Source organism: Zonotrichia leucophrys, chromosome 24, assembly GCF_028769735.1.
Source record: "Zonotrichia leucophrys gambelii isolate GWCS_2022_RI chromosome 24, RI_Zleu_2.0, whole genome shotgun sequence".
NCBI lineage: Eukaryota > Metazoa > Chordata > Aves > Passeriformes > Passerellidae > Zonotrichia > Zonotrichia leucophrys.
In genome coordinates, this window is record NC_088193.1 from 1997087 (window position 1) to 2007330 (window position 10244).

The 10244-nt window shown below is 59.5% G+C and overlaps 1 protein-coding gene across 2 annotated transcripts; it reads right to left on the reverse strand.

Annotated features, from left to right (window-relative positions):
* Positions 1 to 106: 106 nt before the first annotated feature.
* Positions 107 to 5503, reverse strand: THY1 (Thy-1 cell surface antigen). Of its 2 annotated transcripts, XR_010442746.1 has the most exons (5): positions 5325 to 5503; positions 3051 to 3132; positions 2611 to 2946; positions 1570 to 2083; positions 107 to 1180 (listed from the first exon to the last, which is right to left on the reverse strand). XR_010442746.1 is itself a non-coding variant. In XM_064732216.1 (4 exons), the coding sequence occupies exons 2-4, from the start codon at positions 3085 to 3087 to the stop codon at positions 1971 to 1973; spliced, it is 486 nt and encodes a 161-aa protein (XP_064588286.1). In that variant the 5' UTR covers positions 3088 to 3132; positions 5325 to 5503; the 3' UTR covers positions 107 to 1970. The 2 variants fall into 2 exon arrangements, 1 of the variants encoding a protein (XP_064588286.1); XM_064732216.1 differs by having other exon boundaries at positions 107 to 2083.
* Positions 5504 to 10244: the final 4741 nt, after the last annotated feature.

The following is a 10244-nucleotide window of genomic DNA, read 5'->3' on the forward strand; positions in this document are numbered from 1 at the left end:
TGGAGGCACAGGGGGGTTGCCTGGGGGGCTGTACCCCTCAGCAGGTCCTGGTGCCCAGCCCCACACAGCCCCCATCCCCACCGCCGCACACACGGGCGCCCGTGGCTCCAACACACAACCTAGGTAGGGTTTTATTGTGCAGACAGAGGAACACTCCTGGATGGTAAGGTGGTTTTTTTGTTGTTGTTGTTGTTGCTTTTCATAAGGTTCTTTTTTCCCACTTTTTTTTCCTTTTCCCTTAACAGAATTTCTTTGACGACAAGCTGTGGAAACAACTACAAATGTTCACAAAAAAATGAGACTCGAGCCGCGTCCGCGCTCTGCCGCTGGGCTCTGCGCCTGCCCCGGCGCTCACCAGCACGCCCAGGGCGCTGGGCACAGCCAGGCCTCAGCTGGGCACGGCCTCAGCAGCACTAGACAGCAAGCAAGCAGGCAGGGATGGGCAGGGGACGGGCACGGGGGTCGGAAGCAGCTCTGGAGAGGAGCAAGGAGTGGGGAGCAGCTGCTGTGTATTGCTCTCAGCCGTGGCTGCACGGGTGGCACAGCTGGGGTTCACCCCATGCACCTGGATGCTCCTGCCTGCCTCTTCCTTTCCCTGTGCCCTCCCCTGGGTGAGGCTCCTCGGGGTCCCGTGGGCATCTGGGCAGCCCTGGGCTGGCAGATCTGAGCTGTGCTGGCCATCCCTGTCCCCGCTCTCGCCAACCCTTGGTACCATCCTGGCCTTACCGAGGTTGTGGGCTGCCCTTCTGTCCTTTGCTGCTCTTAAAGGGAGACAGGGAAATGCTGGAAGGGAGGAGGGAGAAGGGAGGGGAACACGGGCTCCTCCCAGGAGCACGGTGGGATTGGAGGAAGACTGCTCTGCCTCTCCATGAGGAAGGACTGGGGTCCCCAGATGTTCCCTTGGGGAAGACAAGGTGCCGGTGCAGGGAAGTCCCTATGGGGTCACACTCCCAGAAGGGAACCCCCTCCCCACCAGCCATCCTGGGCGCAGCTCTGAGGGCCCTGGGGAGGGCAGTGGGGCTGTGGCTAGCTCAGAGAGGCTCTGCTTGCCTCCACTGGTGCTGGCAGCAATTCTCTCGTCACAGCTAAGGGCTGGTCCCCGGGGAGAGCGAGTGGTGTCTGGCTTGGGCAGCCCAAAGGTACCAGATGCTGTCTGGAGGAGGCCTCACTTCCAGCTCAGCTGTAAGAAACAGATCAGGAAAAACTTGTTGCCGAAGCACATTTGCACTGAGCCCATTCCCAGGGCCCCAGAGGAGCCCTAAGGAGGCAGAGGGGGTTCATGGTGTCTCCTAGACCTGCTCCCCTCTCTTCTCCCAGCCTGCCAGGCCCAGCAGCATCCCGTGGCTCCCCTGCTCACTGTGACCGGAGTCATTTATTGCCCTCTCCCAGCCGTGGCAGCTCAGGTTGAGAGGAGCAGGGTGAGGAATCAGTCACCTGGGTGGCAGGCAGGGCGGGTGGGGACACCAGGAGCCCTGTCACCTCCAGGGGCCACGGGCACAGCACCCACCACGGGCACAGCACCCACCACGGGCACCCTCCGCATGCTCTCACATCACCCCTCTCTCTTACCTGCCAATCCAGCTGTCTTTCCCCAGTTGGGAACAGGCAAACCCCAAGAGTTAAAGGGATGGGACAAGCGAGGCTGAGGCCTCCAGTGCTCCCAGCACAAGCAAACCAGCCAGCCTACGGAGCGGGGAGGCGCCATGGGAGAAGCAACGCTGCCTAGCAGAGCCACCATGCTTCGGAGCGGGGCGCGTGTGCGTGGGATGGTGAGCCTCGGCACGGGACGGTGGTTAGCGTTAATATACGGCTAAATAGAGATAACACAGAGAGGTTTCACGGCTTCCAGACGCTTCAGCTTCTCTTTTCCAGGGGCTGCGAGGAAGGCGGGGTGGCTGGGGTGCTCGGTGTGTGCGTGCGTGCGTGTGTGTGCGAGCGCTGGGAGTGTGTGTGTGTGTGTGCTTCGCCTTTCACAGGGACACGAAGTCCACGGCTTGCAGGAGAGGCAGGGAAAGGAGCAGCAGCAGGAGCCACGAGGTGTTCTGGATCAAGAGGCTGAAGCCGGCGCATTTCTCCAGTTTGTCTGTGAGGAGGAGGAATGGGGAGGGAGAGAAGAGAGGCAATGAAATCCCTCTGGAATGGGGCTCAGGCTGGGAGTTCTAATGGTACTGGAACATAGCTTCTTGCCTTTGCTCTGTCACAGAAATGCAGCACGCCCCATCCTGGCCTGTTTCCCTCCCAATGTGTAGTAGCAAATATTTTTTGGGACCCTGAGAAGCATAACCCTGCCTGTGCCTGACTGAGGTGACAAGTGGATGGGCACCAGGTGAGACAAAGGTCTGCATATGGAGGACTGCTCCTGTGTGCTGTGGGTGTGAAGGATCCCCACTGTCCTCTCTATGGGAGGATACCTAGGCAATGTGCCCGAGGTGGGACCCAAGAGAGGCAGGAAAAGTGCTGTGAGATGGGCTAGAGTGAGCCCCACCTGAAGGGCATGTAAGGGTCAGGACACATTTATGGAGCTCAGGGAGTTGTGGTGTTCTCTGCTGGCCCTGCCAAGCCAATGAGCAGGTGGGAAGGGCTGAGGCCAGGTGCCACTGCCTGTCTCACCTTTGATAACAGTGATGTTCTTTATCTGATTGCCAGTGTAGTCGTTGGTGGCCCTCAGCTCGCACATGTAGATGCCCTCATCGCTGGTGGTGAAGCTCTGCAGGTGGAGGCACACCAGGTTCTTGTGCATGGTGACGTTGGCTCGGCTCCGGTAGATGTTCTCGGAGACGCTGATGGTGCTGTGGATGACGTGCTTCCTGTTGTCCTTGGTGATGCTGAACTCGTAGGTCAGGGGGTTGTCGGTTTTGTTCTCGTAGCGACAGTCCACGCGCAGGTTCTGGCCCAGCAGGCAGGCACTCAGGTCCTTGATCATCTGGCAGTGGGCGGCCTGGAGGACTGGGAGAGGCACGAGGGGGTTGGGCAGGGAACAGCGAGCTCTGGGGAGGCCCATGCAGCCTCCAGGCTGCTCTGGGCCGAGCAGGGAGCAGGGAGGGATGTACCTGTCAGGATGACAGCGATGCCCACGGTGGGGTTCATCTTGCTGCTGAGGTGCCCGGTGGGGGCTGTCTCTGAGAGGGGAACCTGGGCAGGGGGAGAGAGAGGCAGTCAGCCAGGCCACTGCCCCATGGGTGTGGGCACTCGGTGGTGCAGGCTGCCCTTCCTGCACTGACGATGCTCCAGCGTCTGCTCCTCCTCACCAGTGTCTGATTCACTGCACAGAGCTGGCACTGCAGCCAGCTGGGGAATCAGGCACTGTGTGTCTGCCCAGCATCACTGTGCACATCCCCAGGCAATGCCCCATCCACACGTTGTTTTCCCTGTCCAGATCCCCTCAGCAGACATTAAATGAGCATAGCCAGACCTGCAGCAAGGCCTGCATGTCCAGCCTCCTCCCCCTTTTTCCCCATGGCCAGCCAAGGTTTGGACAGGTGAAACCAGGCTGCACCCCAGTGCCTGCACACCTTGACCAGGGGTCTGTGGCTCACAGTGAGGGGGCTGCCAGCTGAGGGACCCTCTCTGGGGGCCAGTGGGTGCCTGCCCTGCCAGTCCTCCAGCAGCTCCAGCGGGTGAGCTCAGCAAGGATGAGTCATTGCGATGCAGTGAGGGAAAGGGGCCAAGAGCAGTGAGGAAGAGGGACACAGCAGCTGGACAGCGAGCCAAGCCCGCTGAAGGATGGCATGAAGCCTCCAGGAGCTGAACTCAGCCTGCCTGGCCACGGGATGGACGGGGTTTGGGTGGCACCATCCGCTGTCTGGGTCCCTGCCCAGTGCTTGTCTTTCTCCAGGCTGTGTGTGTGGCTAAGGGGACCGTGATGTGCCATCCAAACAGCAGGGCTGCTGATTCCAGTCGGCCCAACGCAGCCACAAGGAATCAATTAAAGGTTTGCAGCCTGGCCAAGCGGCCGCGTGGGGAATCCAGCCGCAGACATGCGGAATGGAGGGACAGCGTGGGGCAGCAGCGAGGCGGCGGCCGGGCTGAAGGACGCACCAAGCATCCTGCAGTCAGCCCTCAGGCTGGCCATGTAGGGCCAGGTCCAAGAGGGGGAGCTGATTAACCAGCCCTTCGTGACTCCAGGCTGGCAGAGGGGACAACAGACCCTCAGTTTGCTCCCTCTGAGCCTGGCAAAGCATCCAGGGAAGAGCTGGAATTGCCTGTACCACAGCCAGCTGCATTTTTCTATTTCGCAATTTTTGTGTGTTTCATATAACGTTCTAAAAGGAAATACCAAACCCATTTGCTCACCCTGAAGCTCTAAAAAATCTCTTTATCCAGAACCCTAATGCTTGGCCAGGAAGAAAAATTCCCTTCTCTCTGATCTTGACAATCAAGAGGTTGCCAATGGGGTAAATGCTTGAACCTCTGCATTCCTAGAAACTGTCCCTCTGTCCCTTGCTTTGTCATTTCCCAGCACCAATCTGCTCCCTTTTAAATGTCCTGGGACACTATCTAGGTCATCGCCTGGCTTTCCTCCAGAAAATCCATGCAAAGGTGCTACCAGAGAGCAGGTTTTCCTCCCATCTATGTGCCCAAACACTCAGATTTTCCAGGCTCTGGGTGGATAGCCCTTGGACCCCTGTTCTCCTGCCAGCAGTGCTGGGAGCAGAGCAAGCCAGGTAACGCTCACTCCTGCGTGATCCCAGGGGTTTGGCGTAGGGACAGGGCTCAGGGGGACAGCGGCATTCGAGGGGCTTCACTCTTAGAGGGCAAAGTCCCAACCCGCTCAGGGTCACACCATGGCGGTACCTACCCCCTGTGCCCACCAGCGTCACAGGCTCAGGGTGACAAACGAGCTGCGGGGATGGGGGCGTGCAGAGCCGGGCTGGTGGGCTGAGGGAACGCAGAGCTGCAGGAGCCTGGCCGTGCCGGGGGGAGGCTGCCAGCAAAGGGGGTGCACGGGGACGCGGTGCGCAGGGAAAAGCGATGGGGCGACCCTCGAGAGGGGCAGGAGGGCTCGGGCTGGGCGAGCTCCCCCCCTGCAGCAGCGCGGAGCGGGAGCGCGGCTGCGGTGCGGGCGTGCGCGCGGGCGCGCCCACCGGGAATGCCGCAGTCCCGAGCCGAGGGTGGGGGGCACCGGCACCGGGGGGGGGCGAGAAGCTGAGCCCTTGCCCTCCTCCAGCGCGCTCCGTCCGGCCGAGCATCCCCCGGGCGAGGGGCGCGATGCCCCCGGTGCCACCGCCGCGCCCGCGGACCCTCCCCCGCCCGCAGCCCCGCGCTGTGCCCCGAGCCCGGCGGCTGCTCCCGGCCCCGCAGCGTGCGGGGCGCTCGGTGCCTACCTGCGGGCGCTGTCCGGTGCTGCCCGCTGCCTGCGGGGCTGCCGGCGCTGTCCGGGGCTGCCCGGCGGGCTGTGGGCGCGGCGCTCCCGCAGTCTGGGCAGGGCTGGGCGGGCGGACCCAGCGAATGGGGACCGGGAGGCGTCACTGAGGCTCGGCCCCCGGCCCTGCGGCGGGGGGCGGTGCGGGGGGGCCCTGCCTCTGCGGGACTCGGACGCCCCCGCCCCGGACAAGGGGCGCGCACTGATGCGGAAGGTGCGGCTCGCCCCCCTTATGTTCCCCAGGAAGGGCGACGCATCCCCATCGCCATGGGAACATCATTTTGCGGAAGAGCTGCCAACCCTCATCTTCCCCGGCAGCGTGGGAGGTGTTTTGCTGGGAAAGGAGGATGGTTGGGAAGGGGAAAAGGAGCTTGGTGTGGGCTTTGCTGAGGAGGGGGCAGGTACCATCTTCTGCCACCAAATGAGCGCAGCTCAGGTGCTCCAAGAGGCCACTCTGCACCAGGTCACCACAGGTCTCCTCCATGTGGGAAATCACTGTGAATCAATGATTCACAATGCTGAATCAAAGAATCACACAATCATTTAATTTGGGAAGGATCTTTAACACCATCGAGTCCAACTGCTAAGCCATGGCCCCAAGTGTCACATCTACAGCCTCTGTCTGTGATGGCCCTGGACACAGACCTTCAGTTTTCGGCCCAGGTCTGGTGACAATGAGGACACAACAAGGTTTTGCTCCCCACAGGCTCCCATCAGCATGTTTGGGAAGGGGATGAGCAGAGCTGCTTCTGCCCAGGCAAAATGACTTTGGAACCAGAAAGCAGTGTGGGACAAGACCTCTTCCCTGCTCTTTGGCAAGGTCATGGCAGCAGAGGAAGGCAGCAGCAGGGAGCTGTTTTCCCTGGGAGTTTGGGTCCAGAGCTATCCCAGGAAGGCACAGACACACAGGATGGTCTGCCCTGCTCTCACCCCCTCCCCAGCCCTGGCTGGGCCCTGCTAAAAGGGCTGACACTGGGAAAGTTGATATAAAAGTCATTTTCTCCTCCAGCAGAACCTGATCCCAGGTGACACTCGAGTGCTGAGGTTTTGCAAGCTGGCTTTGCAGGGGCTTTTGCTAATTCTACAGAAGCTTGGCCCTGGCTGCTTGCTCACTACATGGGCTGCATGGCAAAACAACAGGGAGATACCGAGACTGGGAGCAGATGGATGCAAGGCAAAGAGACAGACACAAGGCATGCTGCAGTGTTGTCAGGGGGGAAAAATTGCAAGCACAAGGTCGACATCCAAACACAGCTGTGATGTGGGGCAGCACACGCAACCACACACACACACGGGTCCTTTTCACATTTATCCTCACATCTCCACAAGCTGTGTCTCCTCCACATCCCCACCCTCAACTACAGCTATTGCACAGCAAACCAGGGAATTCAAGCTCCAAGGACTGGCTTCTAGAGGCATGAAGGGGCCTAAATCCCTCTGTGAGAGATTTGGGCCTCCTTTCAGTCTCTGGCTATGGAGGCAGGCATGAGTGTGCAGTATCTGGGCAGTGCTGGCAGCCACTGCCCTGCCTAGGTATTTGCAGGAGGCTCCTTGCAGAGGTTTTCCCTTTTGCTGCAGCTTGCAGCCTGGCTGCTGTCCCTAAACCAGAGAAAAGCACCTAAATCACACCTAATGCAGAGGCCTCTGGATAGCAGCCAGAGGAAAGGGGTGGGGAGGAGAAAACCTAACGGAGAGGGGGGCAGGCACTGTTTGCAGTGGCAGGTGTCAGTCAGGGAGACAGACAGCGAGAGGGACAAGGAGGCAGCCAAACAGGCACAGTGCAGCACAGCAGTGCAGACAGCAGCAGGAGCGAGTGGATGCGGCAGGACAGACAGAGCAGCAGGCAGAAGCAGGGCACAGACAGCTCCCTTGGGAGCTCAGAGCAGCCAAACTGCCCCTGGATCCTCTCTGGAGAGAAAGCCAGGGCATGTGAGGGTCCCTGGGGGGAAATTCACTGCTCCCAATAGCTCAATAGCTGCAGGAGGCAGGCTGGCAGCAGAGGCTGAGGGGCACCATGACTCGGGTGTCTGGTGATGCTGCAGCAATTAAAACCTGGCCTTGCCCAAGGACATCCTGCTGCAGCAGACACCCTTCCAGGAGAAAGGTGGATGCACATCCTTCCCAAGAGGAACATCTCTGCCCTGCCCTCAGCCTATCCCAAACACAGGAATTGGAGAGTCTCTCCCTTTTCCTCTTGCTCATGAATCACAGCACAGCAGCACACCCTGGGTCCTGCTAAAAACAATGCCCACGCAGCAACCATTTGCTCCCACACTTCCACTTGCTGGGGAGAGGTGATGTAAGGACACGGACAACAGGACCTGGGGGCAGCTGTGCTGTGGAGAGACCCCTGACACCCTCCCCGAGGCTGTTAGAGCTGGGGAGCTGCAACGTGGAGGAGTAAGGGAGGGCATCTGGGAATCGGTGGTGGAGCTGCAGAGATCACAGCCCAAGGAGTGACTGATGCTCACCTGCCTCACGGCTCAGCCCCTGCCCCAGAGACAGGAGGGCTGTGAAGGGTTTGCTCCTCACTGCACTAAGCCAAACCCAGCCCCTTCCCACCCCATCTGTGAGGGACAGGGAAGGGAGGCTGCAGAAGAGCTGTGCCCTTGATTGGAGGGACAGAATGGCCCTCGGGAGCCCAGCGAGGCCCCACAGATGCTAAATGTAGCACGGCCCAGATATGAAGCCCCTGGGCTTTGTGGCAGGGCTGCACAGAGCAGGGGTGGAGGAGACTGTGCTCCCCTGCTTCCTGCAGGCAGCCCAGAGCCAGGGAAAACAGGGGCAGGCAGCACTCCTGCTGCAGCACTGCTTGGGATCACATCAGCCTGGCCAAGGAGATGGCTGGCACAGAGCCCCAGCCTTGGTAGCCTGTACCTGCTTCGTGCCTGTGTCCTGCATAAAGAGAAGCCCCAGAGAGTGAAGATCTCTAGCAGTGATCAGGGCTAGGGAGTGCCTGTGAGCAATCAGCTCCAGCCCTGCACTGACACACTTGCCAGCAGGAACATCCCTCCCCTTCCCTCCCTGTTTGCTGCACACTGTATCCTGGAGCTGCCTCGCAGCTCGCGGCTCTGTGCTCACAACCAGTCACACGAGAGCCCCAAAGTGGGAATGTTGTCAAGGGGCTTCTCTGGGAGGCTGCCAGCACTGAGCATTCACTGCAGTGTAGGATCCTCCGCAGCAAATCCTGCATCACCTGCACTGCTGCCTTCCCAGCCCACTGCGATCCAGCAGAGCAGAGCATTGTCCCTGCAGCCTGATATCCATCTGGAGCAGGGTGTGACTATCTCTGTCTGCCTCCAGCCCAAGGCCACTAAAATCTCTTTGCAAGCCTTAGGAATCCTTGTGGGAGCCAGCCAGCGCACGAGGAGCCAGCTCAGCCTGGAAGAGGAGGTTGACTGAGGTACAGAGCTCTTCGTTTGCTCCATCTGCTCTCCAGACTGAGTGGGAAGGGTGCTTGGCTGCCTGCTCCAGCCTCCTCCTCACCGCCTCCCATCACATCCTGTTAGCTCTCGGCAGGGGCTGGGTTTTTTTGGGAGAGCTGCTTTCTGCACCGTGCCCTGCAAACCTGATCTCTGCTGAGCTGTGAGCGAGACTCATCCCTGTGGGCAGGAGAGGCATTTCTGCCAGCTGAGCCGGGCAGGTCTGGCAGGTAACTCCTGGCTCAGTTTGCAGACCTTACCTGCAGGGTCAGTGGCCACAGGGCCTGCATTCCGAGCTCTCTGCAAGGTGCCACATCCTACCGGCTCTTTGGAGGGGAGTGAACATGGACAGGGCTAGAATTGGGAAAAGGTGTCACTTCAGATGGTGAAACTCCCCCCTGCCACCTGCTGAACACTTGCGACACCACCACCCTCACTTCCTTCAAAATGGGGAGTACTTGTGGGACTGACACAGGAAGCCACAAGAGGGAACTGATGCTCTGATAAACCTTAAGCCACTTTGTTTTAGGGAACTTTCTCATGTCAGAAAGGAGAAGCTGGGGGCCTCCAGGAGGTGCTGGACAGAAAGAGAAGTGTAGAGCACAGCATCATTTCTGCTGCCCATCCCCAGCCATGCTTTCCCCTCTGTCTCAGGAGAGATGACTAATGCAAGTTACAGAAAGTGGAAACAGCATCCTTGATTATTCTCCTCCTATCTGCTGGGCCTTAAGGAATAGAAAGCATTTATTAACATTCCTTATTTATGAGGGAACCATTAGGCCAGGGTGGCTAACTCTCACCACACAGGTTCCTAGGGATAGCACCCACAGAGGAACCACAGGAAGCAGCTGCCTGCAGGGTCTCCCAGTGCTGGGAAGCCCCAAACACTGGAGAGAGGCAGGTTAAATCCAGTCCAGAGTTAAATGTAGTCCACAACTTCCTCCTGAGGGGCAGCACCAATCTCTCTGCTCTTTGATGACCAGGGACAGGAGGTGCAGGAATGGCTGGAGCTGTGCCAGTGGAGATTTAGGTTGGATATCAGGAAAGGATGGTGGTGGGGCACTGCCCAGGCTCCCCAGGGAATGGTCCCAGAGTTCTGGGAGCATTTGGACGCTGCTCTCAGGGATGCACGGGGTGGGACTGTTGGAGCTGTGCTGAGGGAACTCAATGACCCTCCCAGCTCAGGAAATCCCATAATTCCATAAATAAAGGCATTTTTTACCCCTTTCTAGCACTGCACAGGGCTCGGTCCTACCCTGAGGCTGTCGGGAGCCCTGGCTGGGACCCGGGCAGTGCTGGCAGGGCAGCGGCTGTGCCTGCACACACAGAGCTTCCCTTGAGCAGCCGCCAGCTGCTCCTGCCCTGGGGTTTGTGTCACCAGCTCCAGCGCTGCCTCCTCTCCCCATTGTTCGCAGGGACAATGGCACATGTGCAGGGCTGAGGGAGAAAGGGCTTCCCCT

Bases quoted from the DNA above. Each gene is read 5' to 3' on its own strand.
- THY1 (XM_064732216.1), bottom strand. From the start codon at position 3,087: ATGAACCCCACCGTGGGCATCGCTGTCATCCTGACAG. The intron at 2,947-3,050 runs GTACATCCCTCC...TGCCTCTCCCAG, and splicing joins CATCGCTGTCATCCTGACAG to TCCTCCAGGCCGCCCACTGC. The intron at 2,084-2,610 runs GTGAGACAGGCA...TCCTCCTCACAG, and splicing joins GAACATCACTGTTATCAAAG to ACAAACTGGAGAAATGCGCC.